This window comes from Onychomys torridus, chromosome 13, assembly GCF_903995425.1.
Source record: "Onychomys torridus chromosome 13, mOncTor1.1, whole genome shotgun sequence".
Taxonomy (NCBI): Eukaryota; Metazoa; Chordata; class Mammalia; order Rodentia; family Cricetidae; genus Onychomys; species Onychomys torridus.
The window spans coordinates 43,339,477-43,365,477 of NC_050455.1; the positions used below are offsets into that span (position 1 = coordinate 43,339,477).

General features: G+C 44.7%; 1 protein-coding gene across 3 annotated transcripts in view; it reads right to left on the minus strand.

Annotated features, from left to right (window-relative positions):
• Positions 1–550: 550 nt before the first annotated feature.
• The window catches only part of Znf608 (zinc finger protein 608), a 112,320-nt gene continuing 86,869 nt past the window's right edge, over positions 551–26,001 (minus strand). For all 3 annotated transcript variants that reach the window (XM_036204461.1, XM_036204459.1, XM_036204460.1), the window contains 7 exons: positions 12,672–12,759; positions 9,758–12,212; positions 7,788–8,205; positions 7,045–7,217; positions 4,461–4,614; positions 2,539–2,620; positions 551–1,568 (listed from right to left, as the gene is read on the minus strand). In XM_036204461.1, coding sequence (XP_036060354.1) covers positions 1,562–1,568; positions 2,539–2,620; positions 4,461–4,614; positions 7,045–7,217; positions 7,788–8,205; positions 9,758–12,181 — 3,258 coding nt within the window. In that variant the 5' untranslated portion in view covers positions 12,182–12,212; positions 12,672–12,759 and the 3' untranslated portion in view covers positions 551–1,561. The remainder of the gene's footprint in view (positions 1,569–2,538; positions 2,621–4,460; positions 4,615–7,044; positions 7,218–7,787; positions 8,206–9,757; positions 12,213–12,671; positions 12,760–26,001) is intronic.

Here is a 26,001-nt window from a genome sequence, read left to right on the forward strand (position 1 = left end):
CCAGCCTGGTCTACAGAGCGAGTTCCACGACAGCCAAGGCTATGCAGAGAAACTCTGTCTCACAAAACAAAAACAACCAGGCGGTGGTGGCGCACGCCTTTAATCCCAGCACTTGGGAGGCAGAGGCAGGCGGATCTTTGTGAGTTCGAGGCCAGCCTGGTCTACAGAGCAAGATCAGGAAAGATGCAAAGCTGCACAGAGAAACCCTGCTTCGAAAAACCAAAACAAACAAACAAACAAACAAAAAACAGAGAAAACAAAAACAAACAAACACATACACACACAAAAAGATTTACATATTTAGCATACTATTCCACCTGTGTCTACCAATTTGGGGTGCTATGTGTCCATGTCTAGACTAAATGCCCCGCAAGTATGAACATATTCATAGAATTAAACATGGTGTTGGATTGTTATACTTGTGTATTATGTATGAAGAATTGGTGTCTGTGTACTGTTTCCTTACATATTCATAGTATAAAGAGCATCTTCTCTGAAAGGTAGACTCGCTCCCACCAACGAGAAGTAACATCAGACACACAAGAAACCATTATTTAAAAAAAAAAACCAAAACAAAACCTTTTTAATTCTGATTGCCAAATTATTTAAGGCAGGTATAAAAAAGGAAAGCATTCAATATACATTTTACATAAAATAAACTAGATTACAGCATAAAACAAGTAACCAGGCAATGGCGTTAAAGTCCTTCTCTTCTAAAACTGGATAATTGTAAACATTAAAGAAAAGAAAAGAAAAAAAAAAAAAAGACTGCAGGGCTATTCAAGTAATAGAGCGATCACAGATGTCTCTGGTATGCAGGCTATTGGGTTATCTGCCATTCAAGATTATCAAAAAGTGACTCCTCATTATTCACAGATGCTCACTATTTCCCCATCTCAATTTTTACATTATATATACAACACAGTTTTTGTGGTTCTGGCAACCCCATGCCTTCCAAAAGTATTTATTTCCACAATAAACAAACAGTGACTACGGGAACATTTTACACTGATGCTTCTTGAACAGGAGCCACCAATTGGACATCTACATTGTACCAAGTGTTATCATCACAGTTTGCCTTTCTGAGGGGCTTTATGGGAGAGAGATGAAGGAGATGCAAGGTTCAGGCACACTGATACAGAACATTATTTATTTACAATTTAAAAGGAAAAGAATGTAAGCAGCCTGCTGTGGCTAACACTTTCAACATGACAAACACATTTTTGTAGTTCCTTTACTGAGTGGTTTGCAACTTGGCAGCAGACCCTGCGGGTGCGAGCCTGGTTACTGTTACAAAAAAGTAAAGAATATATATATATATATATATGTATATATATATATATGTATATATACAGATATGTATACGTATATATATATATAAAACAGAAGTTTAATTACAGCAACATTTGTTACTCTGTGATAAAATCTGTAATTTACAAAATGAAATGACTGGTTTTTGCCTGCCATTAAGGCATTTCAAATTAACACCATGGAACTGATGTCTATATAAAGCGCTTCCCCATGTGATCCAGTCACATGGCACCGGACACTTCCGATTCTGTTATTCTCTGCAAAAGAAGAGCACACCTTAGCATCAAGTTCTGTCAACATCAGACAGGAAAACCTAAAGACAGTAAGACTGAAAGGCTTCCTGTATATTTAGCTCTATTTCGTTTCTGGAACTCCCAGGGGAACGAAGAAACACAAAGTAGTGAGCTACATTTTGAGAGAGTGTTCATTTATATCGATAATCTTCTTTCAAATTTATTTTTCCATCTTAGGAGAACTTGTAGGGTAACTTAAAACACGGGGGGGGGGGGGGGGGAATGGATGTCACCTTCAGCATTATAACAACTCATTTCTCCATTTGCAACTTAATTAATTAATTAATTAATTAATTTATTTATTTATTTTTGGTTTTTCGAGACAGGGTTTCTCTGTGTAGTTTTGTGCCTTTCCTGGAACTCACTTGGTAGCCCAGGCTGGCCTCGAACTCACAGAGATCTGCCTGGCTCTGCCTCCTGAGTGCTGGGATTAAAGGCGTGAGCCACCACCGCACAGCTGCAACTTTATTTTTAAGTACAATGAAATGAAAGGATTTGTGTCTTGGTATTTTATCATATAATGCTGAGGCTAGAACCTAGGACTTTGGGCATGCTAGTCAAGCACTAACACACTGAGCTACAACACTAGCCCCATGAATACTGTTAGCAAAATTGTAGGGATAACCTTTCCTTAACCTAAAGGTGTCACTCTCATCTTAAGATTTAAAATAATAATAATAATAATAATAATAATAGTGATAATAATAATAATAATAATAGTGTAATTTCCTTACTGATGTACATCACATATATAGAATGAGGCTCATGGAACCTAAGTCCCATGTGAAGCATATTGTCATAATATGTTCATTCATGACAATAAAATCAACCCAAGGCATCAAGTGTTTCATTTTCAAAGCCCGTCTCCCCTCTTTCTTGCAAGTATTAGCACATGTTTGCCAGAACATTAATTTCAGGTGTTGAGGATATTTACCTTCTCTGTGCAGGAAACATTCCTGATGCAGATGCCTGGGCAGCAACCTGCTGAGAGGCAACAAGGGCGGCAGAAGTCAAGCCTAGTGGGAAGAAAGCACAGGGTTTCCATGACGTCGGAAAAGGGCGATCAAGGCACAGAACCAGTAGTGGTGATTTGTCCTTTCCTAAACGTTCACTTGAAATGTTTCACGTGGCTAGGGCAGACTACAAACTACTCAGTGTAGCCAATATCTGTGCCTTTACTGAATACTTGGTGATTTTCTTAATAGCTGTTGAGAGGATGTAGCCATCCATCCCACTGGCTCTGCATGGTGCTAAGTGGTTTTGCATGTATTCCTGAATAAGAAACTCAAGACAAATAATAGGTGCAAACTAACAACAGGAAGCAGAGGCCAGTGAACTACAGAAGCAACACGCTAGTTTGCTTAGAAAACTTTTAGAACAACTGCTGTCACTGTTACACTTTCCCCAATGACTTAAACGTGATGCATCCCATAAAGTACATGGGTGAGTCAAACAAATTCAGAAAGAGCTGCACTTTCCTGAGTCTAAAGCAACTTAAGAAAAAACTAGTCCTAATGTATATGATGAAGGAAGCAGAGATCTGACCAGCTGCAAACAAAGGAACATTTGAATTTCTTAGAAAATGCTCCCCGGGGAAATAGGCATGGTAGAGCATGCCGCTAATTCCCAAAGCCAAGTTCAAGGCTAGCCTCAGGCCTTCCTGGACTAATGCTACACAAGGAAAAACAAAATCCTGAGGAAAACACAGTAAACAAAGCAAACAGGACGATTTTTCTCTCCTTCTATTGTTTTTATTTGGATATGTTTTCTTTTCCCAAGGACAATTTGAGACATTACAACAACATACAAAAATGATGAGATACTTATTCTGCTCACATGTACGGCTCTCCATCTGTGTAGTGTTATAGAATTCATTTCCCTTCCGAGTTCTCCTTACACTTGGTGATTTGGGAGATCGACCTATCTGTCTGTCAGTCTGTCAGTCTATCTATCATATCATCTATCTATGCACTTTCTTTTAACCCCAAGTAACAACCCCAAGGTAGAATAAAGAAGCCCAATTCCTTTACACTCCCTGCATTTTGGAACCATATTCCAATATCATCTTGCTAAGTATTTGGCCTTTGCTATCACTGAATTGCCCCCTGTCCTGCAAAGATCCCATGTTGAGGCCCAGATTCCCAGTTTGATTGCATTTGGACTCAATATTTACACGGAAGTAATTAAAATGGGGTCCTAAGGGCCACATACTGATCTGATGGCTTAAATGGTCTTGTAGGAACAGACATCAAGAGCCTTGCATCCCTGCAAGCCCTGTGAAAAAAGAGTAGGAAGCTCCTCCCCCACACTACTAAGAAAGGCCTCGCCAGGCTCTCCCGCTACAACTTCCAGAACTGTGGCAAAATAGAGACAGCGATGACACCTAATGAGGTGACAGAGATAGGGCAGGTAAGATGTGATCACCTCACGGATCATGAATGTGCTCTCTCTCTTTCATGTTAGTCCCATCAGTGAAGGGACATGAAGCACCCTTCAGTTGGGTAATGAAATGTTAGTCCTGGTCACGCTGGTTGCTTGTATGGGAAATGGGCAATTTAAAAGGACTGGAGATATCAGAAGAAACCGATTTCACCAAAGCCACCTACCGTGGCCCTGTTTTCTCTACAATGTCCCCGAAGGAACTATCTGATTTTTTTTTTTATTGTTTTATTTGGTGCCCCAACACTGGCTTGCCACCCTCAGTCGGCGAGATAACATCTTTCAGCGACAATTATGAAGCGGTAGCCACTTCAAGTCTCAATAGAATATAAACAGCCTGAGGTGTGTCTCTTACGAATACTCAGAAATAAGTGTTAGGAATCGTCCCCACAGCTAGCGTTAGTATGAGCTGCTGACCTTGGAAAGGGTCATATTGACCCGGGATGAGAGGGTAGCCCATGCCAACATGGGTGTGGTGGTGAGTGTGCAGGTGCCGCTGGCCAAAGGGAGAGTGGCGATCCCGGTCCCGCTCTGCCTCTCGTTCCCGCTCCGTGGAAGCTTTTTCTACAGGCTGAGAAGAGAAACGCCCTCCTTTAATTCCTGTACATAGAGACTCATCAGAAGCACGGAAGCACCTCTCCCCCTACAACCCTGACACTTCATTCAGGTCATTGAGTCGCTACAGACTTAAAGCCCTATACCAGTGGAAGACAGCTTCAAAGGATACGTGTTTGTTTTTAATAGAACTGAGTTAGCAATAGAGAACCAACCAAAGTAAGCTAAATGGCACCAGTGTTTTCTGCAAATATTTCCTAAAAGTAATCTCAAGATTAACTTCTCAAAACTGCTCTTTAGAATCCACTTGGTGTCTTTCAGGAACAATTTTTATACATAAATTTTTTTAAAGGAGTTTTTGAGACCATTCTTAATGGTTAAGTTTTCTAATGATATTTTTATTTATATTTTCTGGAGGGAATTTATCTGATAATTTTTTTTAAAAAAGATAATTAAAAAAAAAATTATAGTTGGGCATGGTGGCACACACCTCCACAACTCTGGAGGCAGAGGCAGGTGCATCTCTGAGTTCGAGGCCAGCATGATGTACAAAGTGAATTCCAGGACAGTTAGGCTACACAGAGAAATCCTGTCTCAAAAAAAAAGTATCCATTGTGTTCCTACAAAAATACATACCCAAATTCAAGTTCACACAATAATACACACTACTTGTTCACACAGCACACAAAATTTAATCATTTTATACTTCTCCTTTCTGACTGTATTCATGAACTCCACTTCTGTGATTTGGCTAGCTTGGATCAAAAATGTAGTGAAGGAAATTGGCAAACTAAAAATATTAAGATTTGTTTAGTCAGCATTATTCCCTAAACAGTGCAGTAAGAGAACTCTAATGTAGCGCTTTCCTTGTATTAGACACTTGGAGGGAATCGGTAAATAACTGAAAATACAAGGATGATGGTAGGTTTATAGTCAAATACTGTGTCATTGTTTTAGAAAGGAGAATGGGGTATCTCCAGATTTGGTACTTCCAGAGAGGCTCAGGAACCATTCCCCTGCACATTCCGGGTCAGGCAGACTGGACAGGAAACCCCTGTCCCGCCCACATTCCAGATTCTTCATTTCTGAGAAGGCATCAGAAATGTCAGCTCTGGCACATGAGAGCAGGCTAAGGACTGCGTCTCCGACACATTCCTCCCTTTAGACCCTGCTCTAGGCCCTCTCACCAGAACAAAGTCTGTAGATACCAAAAGGGGGAATTGCAAAAACAGGACCATGCATGGATCACCTTTTTTAGTTTCTGTGTAGTGGTTGTGTTCAAATTGTAAACACTATTTTAACCATTCCATCCCTTGGCTTTCCTAACTAGGAACCATCGCTTTTCTCTGGTCTCTTTATGCATAGTATTTAGGACCAGCAGTCGTCATTTGGCTGGGGAAGCCTCTTTCACAAAGACAGGTTTTGTATTCCTTCTGTGGAATGACAAGGACTGGAGAATGCATCAAGGCCAATAGGCAGCAGATGCAGCCTCGTTCCCCAGCCAAGTGACTCAGGCTTGCACAAGACTCCAATTAATGACTGAATAAAACTAATTGTCATTGTGTGTCATGGACCCTCAGTGTTGCTCCACATGAGCAGAATTCTGACTATGAGTATGGACCATGTGAATACCCAGGTCCACAGAAGGATCTGAAACTTCAGGTCTACTGAGGTTAGGCTAGCCCAGGGGACATGGGTGACGTCTGTCTGGTCACCTTTATTTATGTACATACTTACACACATGAGGAGCTAGACAGACTGTCTAGATTGGCTTTCTTTTCCCATCAGTCATTGTCATGTAAGCTACGTTTGCTACTGTCTTAACAGGAAGCAAGTCTTTTAAGTTTTACAGAAAACTATTGATTTTTGAAAGTTGTTTCTGAGAAAAGCATTTGTTTGTTTGTTTTTACTTTGTATTTTTGTTGTTGTTTGTTGTTCAGGCTAGGGATGTCACCCAGGCACATGATAGGTAAGTAAGTGCTCGACCACTGAGCTGCAAGCCCCATCCTTAAGAAAACATTTTGCAAAAGCTCAAGTGGTCTAATAGGTCAACAGTTAGTAGCTTCTGAACCACTTTGTTAACAGGGATGGTATAAAATAGTCCTCTGGTACTTCCTTTCCTAATGTTTTAACAACAAACATTTTACACAAGAAGTCACTATAAATTTAAATTTCCCCCTTGTACACCTCCTCCCGGGTAAGCAAAGAACAGCATCCTTTTGCAACAGAAAGGCTCCCCACTCCCACAAAGGCTTCAATGACATTTTTCCCTCCTGTGTGACCACATCTGATATTTCAACATTCCATTCTTTGTGTATCGGAATAGAAGAGCATCCTGAAATCCCAGCTGGGTTCCTAAACCATTTCTCTTTCAAGACAGTTCTGTTGCTTGTCCCCCTGTCCCCCCCAAACATGGCCTTTTAACTACTAACAAAAGGAGGCTTACAGCAGGGGACTTGCTGCGGTATTGGTTGGCGTGATGTTGGAGCAGGTCCAGGGCTTTGGCTTCACTGACTGTTTTTGTGTTGATGCTGGGGCTGGTATTGACTTTCTCTGCCTCTTCTCTCCCAGACATCTTCCCATAAACAGGATAATGAAATCCTGGAGAGAGATAGGCCCCTGCAGATAAACAAGAAATGTCACATCGTGTTGCAGGCTACATCTTAAAAACAAAAATCAGCTGGATTACGTGAGTTTTGGGTATGAGTCAGACATCTTAAAATAAGGGGTTACATTAAGAACGGGATACATCATTGTTTATCTGTGTCTAGATGCCCTGATCTTCTTCTCTGGTTAATTCATCCTGATGAACGGAGGATATAAACAGAATTGAGCTTACAGCTACTTCATCCATTTATGTGTCCGCTTAAGTGAAAGAAACAGTAACTATAATGATTATGACAGTAAGTGCTTAGAATATTTCCACAGGCAATAAAGTATCTGTCAGTCTAAACGTCTACAGTAAGCCATCAGGAACTATGGAAGCTAGAGCCTGAGGACTCTTGACATTTCATTACAAAATATAAAAATCTCACATTAAATCAGTTTCGTCTTTGGGACTTTAAGTAGCATTAAAAACAAGCAAAACAAATGTCATTCCCGAAGCTTCTAATTTATCTTCAGTTGTTAATAGCTATCATTTGCACACAGCCTCTTCCCTCCAATGTAGTTAGAACCCATGACACGTACCAGGGTAACTGTGCATTAAGACAGGAGAGACAGCCCGGTATGCAGGGTGGCTGGGGTCATACATCTGTGGGTAAGGATAAGCATGCAAGTACTGTATGTACGATTGATGCTGACTCATGGGTGAGGACACAGCCACTCTTGTTCCCCGAGAGTCCTTCCAGTTCACCGGAGTTTTTCGATCGTCATTCTTCAGCTTGCTCTCCTCCACTGACTGAGGATCAGGGCGCTTGGCCTCTTTGGGCTCTTCTTTGATGTTTGTTAAGGACACAGGAAGGCTGGCCACACTGCTCTCTTTGTTAGGCGTCTTTCTTGGACTGTCCTCTTTTAATTTCTTCTCTCTGTCAAGTTCTTCTGGCTTTTGTTGATCTAGATACTTGGGCTGGTATACATAATGATGCCATGTCCTTGAATCTGGATCCTGATTTCAAAATAAAGATCGGTCTTAAAATTTCGTTGCTTACAAAGCAAACCCATTCATTTACACGACAGCACAGCTGACTATGATTTCTTACTGGGTTAACACGTGCTGCTCCTCCTACTCCAATAAAGTGATAATGCCTGAGGTAGGCTTCATCATCAATCCTGGTACCACAGGCTAAACCAAATGCTTTTAAAGTTCAGCCAACATCAAGGTCACATGGCAGCTGGGTTAAAGAGTTGGGACCTTAAATAATATCAGACCTTAAATACCAGACATATTTAATTCAGTTTTCATTTTCCTTTTACTATCTCACACAGCTAAAGGGAATTACAAAACTGTATCTCAAGATAATAAAAGAAAATTTAAGTAATTACTACAGTTATTAATATCAGTCAGAGGAAAAACAAAAAACGTGTGGTATCCTAACACATTTTCTTCATTGACTACAGTTGAAGCTTGCTATGATTTCATTAATATACTTTCATTAATATGCTAACATCTTAAAGCCAAAAATATAAAATTAATGGCACGTATTATGATTTATTTATTAGAAGACAAACCCAATGATAAGCCCTCCCAAATTGTCTTGTTCTACTAGAACCCTGGGAAACAAGAGCCTGATTTAGAGCTAAGGAGGGCACGGAACTGAAGAGCCAAAGGGCCTTGACGACTCTGCACACTCATGGTGTAAACCCCCTCGGGGTTCAAGTCTTGAATGAGAATTTGAAGTTGGTCCTTGGTCCCAACTTTGGCCGGAAATGTGCATAGTAGTAAGAGCTCTTGTTCTGACTCTCTAGGGGGCAAGCACAGGGAGTTAAGTTGGGGTGTTGGTGCTGGGGAATACCAGAATTAATGCTCACAGGGCAGCAGTGAGTCACGGGAACAGCACTGCACATATATGGTTTCATGGTGACTGCACTTCACGTGTTCTTAGGCTGGCTGGAGGACCTGCTGAGACCTACCACCTGCAGCCCCGGACCCCTTGAAAACCCACAGCCCAAGAGTTCTAATTTGGGTACTAAACCGAACATAAAACAAAAATCTTGGCCTCTGAGACCCTTTGTGAGAGATACCTGCTGCACAAACTTTATTAAATGATGAATGGGAAGTGGGAACTCAGTGACCCTAGTTTAAAAATCTTTGAAGACACTGACAGAAATGTGGTATATAAAAAGAATGAGTGCTTTAGAGGAAGGATATGAAATCTCAGAGTTCCAGAGATTTCAGAGGCCCATTAGTGAAATGCCTTCACCTTGAGCTCATGAAGAAATCAAGAATCCTCATCGGAGTTACCAACTTAGGAACCCCCTCGCAGGGCACATGCCCAGAGTTCCTTCACGCACTAAGACAGGTAAACAGTGGGGGGAATGGACATTTTAGAGTCGTGCAGGAACTCCCAGGGATCTTTGAGGATATTTTTCAACAGCAGAGGAAGAGCCCCTGATGATGGTTTCCTCCCAATGTAAGATGTCTAGCAAGATCAAGCCCAAGACATGTGCACAGCTCAGACTGCTCCCTGGGCTGGTGGGGCCACACTCCACAATCTTACTTGTTTAAATCTCGAGGTTGGGTCTACACCTGTCTGCTTCATAGAGTCCATGACAGACTTCATTTCTACAGCCTCCTTAATAAGCTGGTGGTTTTCCATCTGCTTAGCTTTGAAGCTGTCGGCCTGAAGCTGCTGCTGGTGACTGGAGAGAAGCTGTGATTTACCTGTCTCCTCAGGCTTATTAGGCACTGATGGCCCTAGTTTAGAATGGTTTTTGTTAGGCTCCGGAGTAGAGGGAGCTTTTGAGATTGTGGCTGATGGCACGCTTTTCTGTTTAGGGTCTTCCTTGCCCAGTTCTTTCATGGGGAGTTCGGCCTTTCTTTCACAGTCCCCTCTCCCACTCTGGGCCAGTTTCTGCTCGGCCAGCCTCTGGTCCTCATAGTACTTCTCATACTGCTGTCTGTAGGCGGGGCTGGTGGCCATCAGCGATTTCTGGTCCATATAGAGCCCGTAGGCATACTGGCCGTAATAAAGTGACTGAGCCAGGGCGGGGTGTCTTTGTGTGATGACAGACTGGTGTTGAGGTTGCAGGGAGAGAGAATTGTGGTCCACTTTCTTAGAATCTAACTGCTCGGCCTTGTCTTTCTTCTCTGCATCTTCCTCTGACTCCTTCTTGACCTTCATGCCCTGCGAGCTCCCGCCATTCCCAGCCATGGGGGCACCAACAGGTCCAGGGTGCATGTAACTTGGGGAATAGTAAGGCTCGTAGCCATGGTAATAGGGAGAATGGGACTCTTTCAGCTGAGATGATTGTGCTGGAGTTGAAGAATGCCCTTTCACGACACCGTCTTTATTAGAAATGATATCTGATGGGGAACTGGCCTTTGACCTCATGCCCTCTGACCTGCTGTCAGAACCACCATCCTCGGCAGCATCCGATATGTCCGAGTAGGCTGGGCTGCTGGTCTTGGCCGCTGAACTCTCAGCCCCGTTCTGTGTCAACACATGCAGGGGGACCATGGGTGCCTGCCCGTTCACCAGGGTGTTGCATTCCATCCTCGAGGCACTCCCAATGGAAGGGCTGGGCGCATTGTCCGTGAATGTGTAAACCTTATCAGCCTCGGCTTTGATACTGGCCATGCGGCTCTCCTGAGACTCTGACAATCCATTCGCCAGCCCTTCACTCTTACTGAGATGGTCCTTTAAAAAATGCCCAGACAAATCCTTGCCGGCCGCCTTGGGGTCGTCCAGCTTCCCCAGTTTGGCATCCATTTTGGGACCTGCAGCTTCTTTCCCGTCTTTGTCTTTCAGCTTTCGCTTCTCCTTTTTCTTTTTGTCCTTGAGTGACACCAGAGCGGGGTTCACGGTGATGGGCTCCCCCATAATTGTGGGCTTTGGTTGAATAGGTTTCAATGGAGGGCTCTTTGGTGTAGCCTGGACTACAGTGGTGGTGAGGGAGGGCAGTCCAGGGATGGTCCCCGTGGTGGTGGATGTGAAGGCTGCAGTCGGGATGGCAATCAGTTGCGGGGGCGTCGGGGCTGGGGCAGGGGCGATGGGCCGGGCACTTTTCAGTTTAGAGAGGTTCTTGTCCATTTTGCAATTGTGTGCTTTTTTGCCCTTTTCTTTATCCCCCAAACCTTTTTTGTCAATCAGTCCTTCGGCTTCCAGTTTGGGCATCTCGGCAGCTAAACTGCCATCTGCGGCCGAACAACTGTCTAAGGTGGCTGTCATGTTGGAGATGACCGGCAGGTTGTTCAGTTCATTGTGAAGGCCCTTCTTTTTACCAGAATTCTTCCCAGTTTTCGAACCTATCATAGAACCGGGGCCATTGCTCACGAGCTCTCTCTTCCCCTTGGGTGTCCCAGGGGGGTTCCCAGCCCCAGGGGATGCAGGCGCCTTCACCTGGTCATATGCTGACACGCCTGTGCCTGCCTCAGCGCATTCGAGGGCCACGTTACTCAAGGCTTCCTCGCAGTCCGAGATCTTATCCTCACTATCGGGTTCGAACTCTAGCTTGTTTTCTGGGTCTAAGTGTGCATGCGCCTGGTGGTACCTCAGGCCGTTTATGTGCTTGTACTTTTTGTTGCAGTTTGGGTGGGGGCAATCGATTAACACTGGAGAGGAGCAGCCCTGATCCAAAAATGTAGTCTCTGGTTTCCCTTGAGGGGTGGTAGGGGTGCTTCTGGAATTGGTGCGGACCCGTTTCCCGGGTTTACTGTCCTCAGAGCTGGAGTTCAGATCCAGCTCCATCGGGGGCTTGTTCTTCCTTTTGTTGGTAGCGCAAGGGCTGGCTTTGACGTCTTCTGCAGCACAGTTTGGGGGTGTCCTTCGTCCACTGGCGTTGAGGCTGCCGCGCCTCCCTTTCCCATTGGCCCCCCCTCTGTTCTTGCTCTGCAGCCCTCTGGACTCTGTGAAGCTGACCTCGGAGCCGGGGGCGGCGGCGGCAGACCTCGCTCTCTTCCCTCTGCCCCGGCCCCCTCGCATCTCCAGGTCACTCGTCGGTGATTCGCAAAACCTAGGGAAGCAAGCAATGGGTGTCATAATGAGCATCTCCAAAGGAGCCAGGTGAGATCCCAGGGACCCCGGGTAGCACAAAGAGCAGAGGCCACCTTGGCAGCTTGAGGGCGGGGTGCAGCCAAGGGAAGGACATTCTATTTTTTGCACTGGTACATGGGCTCAAGATCAGGCTACCGAATGGATTATATTTGCCCACGGAGAATCAAAGAGTGGGCTTTCAATCGGTTCAAATTCCCATTTTGAAAAAGAGAAGAAGAAAACAAAGGAGAGAGTAGATTGAGATGACCAGAGCTCAGATAGAAAAGAAAGCCGCCATCCGCACGTCACTGGCTCATCTCTCCTTTGCCTGGTTTTAATTACAGGAAGAGTTTTCTATATTATTCATTTCTTCCTGTAGTTTCTTTGCAGACACGGGAAGGGGGGAGAGCAGAGGAAGGAGGGGGGGAGAGGCACCCACCTAGGAGGGGCCCAGTCGTGCTTCGTGCAGTCTAGTAGGGTCCCCACATACGTTTTGTTCCTCCACGTGACATTGACCACTAGGACACCTGTAGGGGAGAGGGGCGGGGTTACAGGGGAGCACATTTAACACCTATTACTTTATTTCCACTTCATTTATTGTTATTATTTTTACCAGCAGAGTTCTATTCTCACATGGCTTTCAAAAGCTGTGGTTTGCATCCTTCCCCTTTCTGGTTTCAGTGACCTCAAGTTAAAACCCACAGGAAATGTGTGTGTGTGTGTGTGTGTGTGTGTGTGTGTGTGTGTGTGTGTGTGTGTGTGTGTTCGTTCGAGCGCATGCGCATTCACGAATGTGGTGCAAAAGGGTGAGCGTGTGCGAGGGTGTGATCAAGATATTGCTGACAGAAGGAAGTGGTTTTTGCCATGTCCTGCTGTAAAACAGTAACATTCACCTCTTAATTTTTCTATTATTACACATAATTGCTTTCGTTTGGCAGGCTGCCAACGTAAACCAAGCCCGAGTTACCAGTGCTTACGCCAGAGGATGACTGAAAGGAATCTGCTTTCCAATTCAACACTATAAAACAATGGTAACTTTTTTTATTATTATTAAGAAAAAAATCATTTGCAGATATGTAAAAATAGGCACGGCGGAAAAGGCAGGGCCTTGGGGCAGCTGTGATTCCTTCTTTTTGACTCTCCCCAGGTTAACTGTGGGAGACAGCAATCAGCCTCAGAAAGGGCTCTGTTTCACTGTTCTGTCTTGTCTCCGAGGCTCTTAAAATAGCTCTCTTAAGAAAATAAGTGTGCACAACACATTTGCTCTTGGGGTTATCGTCAGTCAACTTTTGGTAAGCATTTGCTACAGAGGATTAGAAGAGAACACTCAAAACCAACACACGTGGTTCCCTCCAACCAGCCTGCTTTTCCTCCGCCGCCCTGCAGACACTTTAATCCAGCACTGCATCTGTCAATTACTAAACTTAAGTGTGCTTAGTATGCCAAATATCACTGAGGAACAACACGTAACACCCTGCTTGTTTCTCTGGAGGACAAGTGTCTCTTTAAAAAAGAAAAAACAAAATCACGTCCTTAAAGCACATGAGTAAAGAAGCTGGATTTTGAGACATCCCCAAGAGTAAGGTAAATAAATGAAACATTTAAGTGAGCCTTTGTTTCTTTTAGTGCCTACCCTTCCACCCCAGACAGAGCCCATTCCTCCAAGTCTTTGCTGGCTGACTTGCTCACTTACACTAGCGACCATCTTGAGAAGCTCACAAAGCAAGACTCTTTTTTACGGGGGAGCCCTTAAACAGCAGGTAAAATATCTGAACTGTTGGGACTGAAGTACTGGGTAAAGGAGGTTTTTCTCTCAAAAGTCTCAAAAGGAGATTTTAAATTTGTTTCCCAGATGGTCCCCCCCCCCCATTAGTTACGTAATAGCTGAATTTACTCACTATAAATTCCACCTCCTATTGTAGAAGTAGTCTAGCTGAGGGGAAGAAAGCTAAAAGGAACTGCAAGCATTGCCTAAAATCAGGCTTGATTCCTTTGGCTCCCCCTCCCCTGACCCCGGGGTAGTTTTTAACCATGGAGTATGAAAAATCCCATTGTGATGAGAATCAATAGTAATTAGGCATTCGGTCAAAAATTGCACAAGACAGAACAATCGGAAAGGCTTCTTTACGAGCACATCCCTTCAGGAAAGAGGGGTGGGTGGGGCGTGGAGGAGAGGGGCAAACTGAGATGGCTTTCTCATCATCTGCTCTCTGGGGCACCGTGTGTGGTGTCAGAGGCCCCTGCAGCTGCTTAAAATTCTTTAGCATGTCAGCTATATTTACAGTGCAGGAATGTATCTGTATTGCCAGAAGGTTACTGCATTTTAGCTTCAGAGGCAATAGGCTGAAATCACTGCGTTCCAGAGTCCCTGATGTAGCACAAATGTATAATTAAAATTGCTTGAAAGGAAACATGAAAGAAACAACAAACCCTCCATTCTTGCAGTAATAAAATTAAAAACAGGAAAAGTCTGCACAGACACTTAACATTTGTCTGCAGTGAAAGGCTTTTGTTACTGCTTCTCCCCTAAGGGTTTCGCGTTTCCAGCAAACGCGGGCCGCCGATTGGCCAGGGCCTGCGGCGAACGCTCGCGTCTGATTGGCTGGCCCGATGCAGAAGGCCAGAGCACACGACGACAAAGCAAGGAGAAAGGCTGGGCAGGAGGAAGGATGCTCCCTGCCGCGGGAGACCTGAAGCCTCGCCAGAGCCCCCACCAAGGCTCTGGAAATTGGAAGCAACCCCCCAAAGCCCCACGATACCCACCACAGGCAGGGCTGCACACAGCCAACAGGCCAGCCCTCACAGTACCCTCACAGCCAAATCTACCGCCTCAAGCCAGGCGAGGGTAACTGGGCCAAAAAGGAGGAAGGGACTCAACACAAGCCATCAATCAGTGGTTATCTTGGGCCACAGGTTGAAACGGTCACAAAGACCGAACTGCAACTTCGCAAGAAAAAACAGTTCGCATCTGCTACTGCTTAGAAGCCGCATACGCCACGTTGTTGTCTGAACTGGAAGGAGGAAAATTCTGTAAAGAAAAGCCCACTTTCAACTTAAGGGAACCTAAATAAGTCACCCTAATTTTTCTAGAAGCACTCTGAATTTAAAATGCTCAAAAGAAATGCTCCACTCCCAGGGAGGCTGTTTTTGGAGGTTTTTATTGTTTTTTTTTGTTTTTTTAAATTCTTTTTTTTTAACCAGTCTCCTCAAGCAGTGCTAATTAGATTCGTGGACCTGCAGTGGTCTATCTTGTGCAAGCCTCTTCTGAGGGCCACAGTAGTTAAATCTGCTTAGAATGGACAAGGAATATAGACATTCAGTTGAGGCTCTGCCTTGGAGGAGAGGTTAAGGCATCTTCCTCCATGAACTGCAACGTACGATTTTTTTGTAGGAGGTCCATGTTTAGAAAACATGCTGCTGTGAGGGGTCAAGTAGGAGTTTAGCTCTGCAGTGTAGATATTGCTGGGAGTGGCAGCACAGGCCTTTATTTCAAGCAGAGGCAGGTGAATCTCTGTGAACTGGAGGCCAGCCTGGTCTACATAGCTGAAGGCTAAACAGTGAGACCCTGTCTCAAGGGATAAACCAAGTCTATCATTTTTAAATTATTTTGATAAAATTATAAATTTCAAGTGTTTTGTACCCCAAGGCCATATAACGCATAACTTTCTACAGGCATAGTGAGTGATGTAAATCAGATGAAAGTTAGTCCTCAGAAAGTACAGATTTGAATTGTATAACCCCAGGCTTAAAGTTATGTTTCTCTCTAAATAAGTTAGACATACACATGCGTTAGTTCCCTGAAGATTTGTCTCTTCAAGCACACTTATTCTCCTGGATCCCTCGCCTGTGAGTTAGGAGCTGGGTCTCTCTCTGCAAGCCCTTTTGATGTTCGTAAGAACAAGGATCTCACTGGGCTTACTCCCTTCCCTTTCCAACAAGGCTAGTTGAGAAATACCTGAGGTCTATTACTGTCAATCCTAAGCAAATAGAAAATATTTACATGGAAGGACTGGGAAGCTCACCCACATGATTTTCTTCTTCATATTGCTGACACTTCACCCTGATATTGGAATACACACACACACACACACACACACACACACACACACACACACACACACGCTTCATAAAGAATCATGCATGATTTCCTACTCAAGCATTGGCTATGCACCTATTTGGCGCCACTGAATCATACTTTGTTGGAAATTCAGTTTTTTACGTAAAGGGTCTACAGTCTTACCACCAGGAAAGACATGAATCACAATCTGGAAGTAGAATTTGCATATTACCAGTACTTACAGAGTGGGCTCTTTGTTACACTAGACCAGTCTCACATTAGATGAGAGACTGGATGTGCTGCTCTTGGTTCCTGCTCTGTCCTCACGCCCTGCTCCTAAACCTGACCCCATATCACTAGATCAGTGATGGTACCTGACCAAGAGGCAACCAGACACATTCATGCTAGAAATCTGGGTTAGTAATGTGGAAACTTAGAAATGATGATACAAAGGCAAGTCTAAAAATCTACGTGTTAACTACGTTAAAGAGGACAAGGATGGGCAAGAGTCTCAAAAATATAATAGCTAAAAGATGAGATAAAGATGCCAAATGCTGGCACAATACCTCAACATGTGTGTGTGTGTGGGGGGTGCGTGTGCATGCACAAGCACATGAGAGAGAGCACGTGAGCATGAACACATGCACAAACATGTGTCCCCTTTTCTTCTAGTCTTATTACAAGCAGAGGACTCTAGCAGGACCCACTCAAGGGCTACCTGGCTACTATCCAGGCATCTTGTTATAAAATCTGTCTATGAGTGCCTGGTTCATGTTTCCGCCTTCTGAAACCCTGAAGAATCATCCTCCCATTCTCCCCCCATCCTCCACCCAAACGCCTTGTTTCCTGGCAGAGCAATACCAAATTGTCACTGTTTCTCCTCCAGCCTACATCCTCTTTTGTCCTTTCAGCCCCAAACAAGTTCCTTCAGCTGTTCTTCATGTCACGCGCTAAAGCAAACATTAATGGCATTTTCTTTGTTTGTGTGTGTGTGTGTGTGTGTGTGTGTGTTTGCGCATGCATGTTCACGTGCTTCCACACCATGACACACATTTGGGGGTCAGGGAAAGACTTCTGAGAGTCAGTTCTCTCCCATGTGGGTCTGGAAGATCAAACTCAAGTCATCAGGTTTGGCTGCAGGCTCCTTAACCCACTAAGCCATCTTGCTGGCCCTCACACCACACTTTTAACTCCCCCAAAGAAGGCTTGAGCGCCTAGGTAGAAATCCTCAGGACAATAACCTGTGGTAGCACCTGTCCGTCCTCAGACACATATCATGTTACCCTCCAAATCCATTCTCTCTGGGGTCACTGACCGGACTCAAAACAGTTTCCCCCGTGATGGTGTTCACCAGCATCTGAGGAATTCCCTCTTTTTCTAGTTGATAGGTGGATTCTCTCTGCCTCCCTCTCTGTCATTGAGATTACATTCTACATTCTATAAAAGGGCACAGCCTGTATGAACTGCTAGGACACATTCTTCTAGTCTGTTCTCCTTTCTGTTGGCTGGAATAGAAAAGTTGAAAGTGGCCTTAAAAGCTATGAGCTTGCCGGGCGGTGGTGGCGCATGCCTTTAATCCCAGCACTTGGGAAACAGAGGCAGACGGATCTCTGTGAGTTCGAGGCTAGCCTGGGCTACCCAGTGAGTTCCAGGAAAGGCACAAAGCTACACAGAGAAACCCTGTCTCGAAAAACAAAAACAAAAACAAACAAACAAAAAGCTACAAGCTCAAGGAGGCAAAGTTTTCCTCATGTGGGACCTTGAGTCACAGGCAGCTTTCTGCTCACTAGGAATGCTCAGTCCAAAGGGGAGAAATGAGTGCCATGTTTGAACATGGCTGAGGATGTGCATCCTATCCTGACAGGATGTTCCTTTAACATTCCCTCCAATCATGTGCAAGTTGAGCTGGTCTTTTCCATCAGTCCCTTGTGTTTGGTACAGTGTCTGCATACACAGTCCCGAGAGGCACTGCACCTCAAGTCAAGTACAAGTTCACTTACCACGTTGGAACCTACACAACTCTCAACTCAGAGCCCTCGCCTTTTCTGGAGGTCTCACAGTTACCATATTTTTTTTTTTTCACTAAGTGTGATCTCCTACTAGCTTATAGATGATAGACTTCCTCTGTAGAGAGACTCTACCCCCAAAGAGACTATACATGTGGCTTATAAGTTACTATTTCTTGTATTTGTGAAGCTGCTTCCTCAAGAACTGGGCAAATGCTGATTCCCAGTGGCTCTGCATAAATCTGTTTATATTACAGTTTAAAGACTGTCTGAGTCTTAAAAGAGCCTCATCCTTGGGACCAAGAGCTTTGCCAAGCATTGCAAGTGCCGAATTTGGAATCATATGGTTTTTCTGAACTCTTCAGACTGCCACATCTGGATGGACTTGGTGTGCACTGGGGCAGAAAACACAAACCTCATTCTAATAAGACCAAACTGTAACCCATTTCTGCTATAATCCCTCCCCTATGTTACACTTTCTTTCCTTTATTGTTTCTTTCTAGAGAAACACCAATGATAATAGAAATGCCACTATTTCAGATACCTCGTTACCCTAGTTGTCCCATGGTGACTTCTGCATGGGGTAGGGTTTATCAGCATTCCTTTGTGTGGAATTCCTCACCAAACAGTTCCCTATTCTTTGGAGTACCATCCTGGTGCTCTTTCCAAAGCTGAGGCTGATCTAGTGTCTTTATTCAAGGGTCTGGCTTCAGACCGCTTTACCTTCAACTGGATTCTCTCTCAGAAGACAAAGTTTATAATTATTTGAGAAATTTTTAAATTTACAACGAAGTTTGTCCATAAAAAAACTGCCAGCCAAAGAGCAAAATGGCTTTCCTATTGTCTACACCAAGGATGTATGGTGTACCAGGGCAAGAAAAGTCAATGTTGTCACATGACCATGAAGCAGAGTTTTGTTTTGTTTTGTTTTGTTTTTTTTAAAGGGAGCCCTGCTGCTGGGCTGAATGTTTGAAGAGTCACTTTAACCACATCCTGTAATCAAACCATCTGGAACACAGTTCTGCGATTAGTCACCCTGAACATTGGGCTTTATCTGAACAAATAATGTATGGCAATGGTGCTTGCGAGATAGGGTAGGGCCGACAAAAGGAAGTATAATGAAATACTTTATGCCCTAGTGTGCTGCCACCCCAGTCGTAAACCCCAGAGACACGCTGGTCTGGCGTTAATGTACTACCTTGTGAAAGCAGAAGGAGCTTAACGATGAAATGACAGAAGGGCTAGCGTTTGCTGGTCTCCATGGATCTCTGTTGGTGGCTGGAATATGTTGGCATCATTGTCCCTTTGTTAATTATAAGCTCTATATGACAATCCAGCATTCCGTTTTGGTGCTATTTCTAGGGCATTAGAAGCAGGGTTCATTCATGGCAGAGTCATTAGGGCTGTTTGCCAGGGGTTAATGTGGCTATCCAGACATTTGTTTGAGCTCCTTCCTCTAAACACCACCATATGTAACAACAACAACAACAACAACAACAACCCAGTCAATACCAAAAAGCAAAGACTGGGCCTTGCTCTGATCTACTTTTTAAAAGATGAAGTAGCACCCTCTGCCTTTCCCCCCCCCCCCCAAATATTTGAGCATCTATATTCAGTCTGTGTAGTTCTTTTTTGTTTTACTTTGGATTTCCCTTCTGCAAATATACCTAATAAGTCTTTAAGACTGCACACACGGGCAGGCACACACACACACACACACACACACACACACACACACACACACACACACACCTTGTTTCCCTGTGGGCCTTATGGTTTAATACACAAAAGAACACAGAAGCACTTCCATCCCTGTCACCTCCCAGCAGCCTTTGTTCTGAGGCCTGATGAGCTGTATTGATCTGGGAAAATCATTGCGCTTCTTGGAAAACTTGACTCGCGCTTATTCACTGCCATCTATTTCTTTCCCGTGAAGACAGGTGGTCAATATCCAGCTGGCTGGTCAGCTAAAGAAAGCCCTGGCTGGTTTTCTTTTCCTCGCTTCCCTGGTAACGGTATCCTCTCTCAGGTCTCTGCAATACAACAGCCTGTTAGGAAGTCTACTGGTGAAGCACAGGGAACAGCCATGAGGCTTTTGTCCGGCCTCCCCAGAAACACTGAAAGGCTGCCCTGCGCATGTGCTGTATGTACGGCACATGAAGAAAGAGACAGAAAACCACCCGTGTGGAGAAGCATGAATGAATATCACAACAACCTAAGATCACACCTTCTCAGAAACAGCATGCCAAGGGTGGCACGTGACTGCAATCCCAGTACCCAGGAGATAGCAGCAGGAGAATCAAGAGTACAAGGCCAGCCTAGGACACAAGACAGTGTCTGAAAACAAAATCATTTCATAACAGGTCGTTACAGATCAATTCCTGTTGATTGCAGAAAGAGATGCTTTACTTCTTTTCAGTGGCCAGGAGGACCTATGTTTGTGCAAGCAAGTTTCCTACTTACAAAATGCCATGGGTTTTCTAATATGCCTCAAATACAATGGAAAGCATCATGAAAGAAAATGTCACATGGAGAGCTTTAAAAAGCAGTTTCAAGCATGATCAGTAGCAAAAGCATTTGCTTTTACAGTAAGCAGACATAGCTAATCTAAAGCAGTACCAACAGCAACATTCACATCACCACACGTACCCTTATTGCTAGCAGGTTCCTCTAACAGTTTCTGCTAAACTGTCCAGAGTCCCTACTTGGGGACAATCTGGAAAACAGGTCTGAGATGCCAGTGCAGGAACAGGAAGGAGGGCATCTCTTGAGGTCACTTCTACAGGGCAGCAAGCCAGAGACACTTCAGTGGGCACGGTGCCAAGCCCTGCAGGCCACAGCCCACCAAGGCTCAGTCAACACCCAGTAGGAAGGAAAGGACAAAGAGGCACAGGGGACATGGGGGTGGAGGGGATCTCCGGAGACAAAAATGTAGAGTCAATGAAACACAAAAAAACAGAACAAGCAAATGCCATTCCATGCATCCAGTGTGTCTCTGTGTATTTGTGCAAAGAGCCTCCACTTCTGACTTTTGAGTGAGCTTTCTGGTAAGCAACTGCTTCCCTGGAGGCTTGACATCATGGAGCCTGATGCCACTCTGACTTCCCATGCCTGATTCTGCACCCCTTGGTTTCCGTGAAATCTGAGTTGCAATGATGACTTCCAATGAAGCCTTGCCTTTGAAGTGTCATTAGAGAAGGAGAGTGACTTCTCACCTCCTCCTCCCTCCCCCACCAGGAAAGCAGGAATCCACCCTCCCTCCTCCCCCTGCCCCCACAGACTTTAACTAGTTCCTTAGGAGATATTTTTCTCCCTTTAAATAAAGGCATTGAAGGGTGTGGGAAAGGCATTTTATAAATGTTTGTTGAATCAGGTTTACTAAGAGCTCTAGTACTGTTACCTCCTAAGAACCGTTCCTTTCTTAAGAGTGTTATTTCAGGACACGGCTATACAAGTGGCCCTGGGCATCCAGCACATGGCCAGGGCTCCCAGAGTGAGCAGTACAGAGCTCCCCTCTATTACTGTCACAACCACCGGAAGTCTGAGGATGCAGCCTATCCAGTCACTGCTCCCATAGCTCTCCACACTTCATCTGACCCCCTTAGCATCAACAGCTCCTCTTTACCCTAGCTCTCCAGGCTGTCCCGGCTGGCTTCGGCTGGCAAACAGGCAAAGCAAACCACCAATGGCGACTCAAGGCAAAAAGGCCCCCTCCAGGTCCTTCCCCATTAAAGGAGAGTCCTCAGCCCTCGAAACAGGAGAGTGCGCAATGCTATGAGTATGGATGGAGTCTTGGGTCAGACAACTTTCCCATTTTTCTGGATCAGGCACGGGGAGGGGAGGCTGTAAGGGAAGACAGCTGGACACAGGAATGAACACAGGAAGTGAGAGGGTAGAATGAAAACCTCATGGTCTGGGGGGGGGGGTAAGGAAAAAGGGAGAAAGAGGTGGTCTCTTAGACACCCATCCTCTCTCCTAAATCAGGACCACGTTAGGTTCTGGTTTTGCAGACTTTTGGGTTTAAATGTTATTGAATGGCTTGTCAAAGTATGTGTGCCACAATTCTACATTATGGGACTGTATTTGAAAGAAAATTTTTACCAGCCACGGTCCTGAGTTATAAGGAAACAGTGGGAACCAATTGACAATTATGCTCCACATCAAAAGGCTGCTACTGATCCGTATATCTCGCTGGGACTGAAGAGCTAGGCTTCCTATAAATGAGGCTGCTTTATTTAAAGTCAGTGCTCTTATTTGCTTTTGTGCCAGCCCTGGGTCCTTTTCATCTGTAGCTCACCAGGCCCAGGAGAGCAGAGATTCCTACAGCTCTGCTGCCCACCAGCTGTGTCCTCTGTAAATCATAAAACCTCCGAAGGAGCCATTCTTTACAAAGGCCAACAACATTTGCTGGAGACGATCACTCAGCTATTATTTCCACTTGCCAAAATTTAAAATAGCAATTTACAGCAACAGCTCAAACTGGGAACTGCCGCTTTGAACGGCGGTGTGTGTGTGTGTGTGTGTGTGTGTGTGTGTGTGTGTGTGTGTGTGTGTGAGTGAGAGAGAGAGAGAGAGAGAGAGAGATTCTGCAAGCATAAGGCATACAAAGAGGTAACTGGTCCACAGCAGAAAAAGCCACCATCTTGGCCAATCTAGATTGGGAGCAAAGGACAGTATATATCAGAAAAACTGGACTCAGCATCCTCTTGAAGGAATGCAGCATGATGGAGGGTTTTGCCCATTCCTGTTCCCTGCTGCAGTGGCCATATCCCACAGGCAGCATGAGAGTGGGTCACTCTGGTAATGGAGTCACACACTATGGCTCAGATTCAGGAAGTAGTCCCAGAAGCTGAAGGTGTGTGCCCCTAGGGTGATGTGCAGTGAACTCTGAAACCTGGGCAGGAAGAAAGAATGCTAACCAGGAGTACCTCGCCCCCACCCCCCAACAAATGCAGAAATACAGACAGCCCCTGCCCATTCTCAGTCCCCTCTGGAGCTCACCTATACTTCACTGAGCCCCAGTTTCATACTTTGTTAACAGACTCGGCAAATCACTGTCACGTGACCACCGTATCTTTTATACTCTCCCTTAACTCAGTCCACAGCTGAAGAACGGGAGATGATAATAAAATAGAAGAGTTTCCCGCTAAGAAGGTAAGTCTTCCTGCATTCCTTCCAGGTGAAGCAACTTTAGAGCCAGGCTTCTGTACCTACTAGCCTACATTCTCCTAACAGGCCACGGATGTGACTTATCTATGTTTCAGAATCTTAAGGGCTGCAAATTCCAACCTTGAGAGCCTTTTATTGCTTCTATATACACACTGCTAATCTTAAGCAATAGGAACTTATCTCTCCTCACAAACACAGCCATTGTTTAAAGCAAATGTTTCCTAGTCTAACTCTCAACTACAACCTGAAATCCCAGAAGCCACTCCTCTGAACTATTATTAAGGTAAGGAACAGCTCATTTCAAGGTCTCAGGAGCACCTCATTTTTTCGAGGTTACAGCAAGGCCAAATTCCCAGTTCAGTGAGAGGCAACAAAGAGACCCCAGGACCTGGTTTTGAGGGTGCAGCCCCTGTTTCTGAGCCAGCAGCACCTTGAATGCCAACTCATCTTTCCAATTCCCATCTGAACAAACCAGTTTTCTCGATAATGGTCTGAGGTCCCTTCGCACCCTCCCCCACCCCACATTCCAAAGTTCTTATCTTTCAGGGAGGGAAGTTTTTTTGTTTTGTTTTGTTTTGTTTTGTTTTTAAAGGCCCTATGGAGTTACAAGGATTTCAATAGCCTGCTTAGAGACCAGCTCTTTTCTGTAAACAAAACTAATGAAGTGTGACTAACTGTGCTCTCCCAGTGCAGGGCTGGAGGTAAAGGGGCCTTTGTTAGCACTTACTGGAGCAAACTGTCATTTTGCTGGAGGAGAACAGAACTTAACTGGTTACTGATTGACCAGCCCTGCTCCGAGTCATTGCCTTACCGTCAATTTCTAGGGGCTGTACGAATACACTCTTGTATGGACATTGAGATGCACCATGCATATGTGTGGCCATACACAACCATCGAGGCTAACTCCAGGTTCTGCTTCTCTGCAAACCAGACAGGACATTCAGGCATCGAGCTAAAGTCTAGTTCCCTTCTGGTACAAGGCTCTGTACCCATGCTTTGTATTGCCTGACTTTTCTCTGTGTTGCCAGTACCCTGAACCTTCAGAACCTGTACCATGAGGACTTTGCCCAGGTTCACTCAGAACTACTTCAAAGTCCTTCTAATTTTAACTGCCATGGTCATTACATTCTAGAGGGTGTCTGGTTTATAATATCTGTAAAATTGCTGACTCTTCCTTTACCCATTCCACTGATGGGTCAAAATCAGACCTTATTGCTGACTGCTAGCTAAACACACCACAATGACTTTTCAAGGTCTCCTTTTTAATTCGTAGTTGTCTTAAGTGTTACCAAACACACCCAACAACGCTGTTGGCAGGAAGACTTGAAGTTCTTTCTCATGTCAGCAGACAGAGGAAGGGATTCAAGTCAAAACCTGCTTTCCTTTCGAATCTAAGCACAAATTTCTGTATAAATTATTGACTGCACTTTGGCCCCATCAGAAACATTAGCCCCACAGGCTGATAAGTTCTGACCCCAGGTGGCACATCAAGCCCTCTCCGAAGAGGCAGAAACATTAGTCCTTTGCACAGAGGACTAGGGCATGTGAGCCAATCAATCAAGATCTCTGACAGTTTTTACAGCCTCTGAGCATTAGGCTCAAGTCAATCCCCAAGACTCCTACGGCTCGCATTTTTCTCGTCTTCTCTGGTCTGATGAAGTTAGGGTTAAGTCCAAGGCTTCAGCAAGAGAGAAAGGCTATTGTTAGTAACTCAGTCTTTATTGACTCTGACCTGCAGGGCAGCCAACTTGAAGCCTTTTCCAGAAAGTAATGCACTGTTAATTGGTGCTCATCACTGGGATGTGTTTTATACACCTCTTCACACTGAAAGACCTGACTAAACATTTCAAATGTCTTCCTAGGTTGTCTTGTATTTCTGTGATAACTGAGCACACACAGACACACACTATGGACACACAGATACATGCATGCATACACACACACACACACACACACACACACACACACACACACATACACACACACACAAATCTGAATTCTATCCCAGGTTGCAAACAGAGGCTGTCTGTCTAGGCAGAGCTAACACTGGATGCAATAGATAAGGTTTTTTTGTTTTGTTTTCATAACAAATAGCTGTGGGGTTAGTGCACAGGACAGGAAAATGCCTGCTGGAGGAATGAGGTGCAGACCTATTATTTCCTTCTGATGTCTTTTGCTTACAATAACTAAAGATGTTTTCAGTAGAAACTGGGAGCTGTATTTATGAGCAGCTAGCAGCAGAGAGATGGCCTCGGGGTGAAGAGAACAAGATGCCACTCGGCTTTGTTTGAAGAATCCAAGCTCTCTAAAGCTGTTGCAGAATTATTGGTCCAAAGGCTTCCTGGCTTTCTTTGGAAGAAAAGGCAAGCAAGCTATTATCTCTTCTGCTCTGGGAGAGGGTGGGAAAGCAAGTGGCTGATGGAAGGTAATCACCAGAGATTTCTCACGGCACCCTGGCCCTGCCAGGCCCTCTTCCTCCTGCATCCTGGCCAGGCCAGGCCTATTTCCCCCTGTTCTTAGGCCCTGCCAGGCTTTTT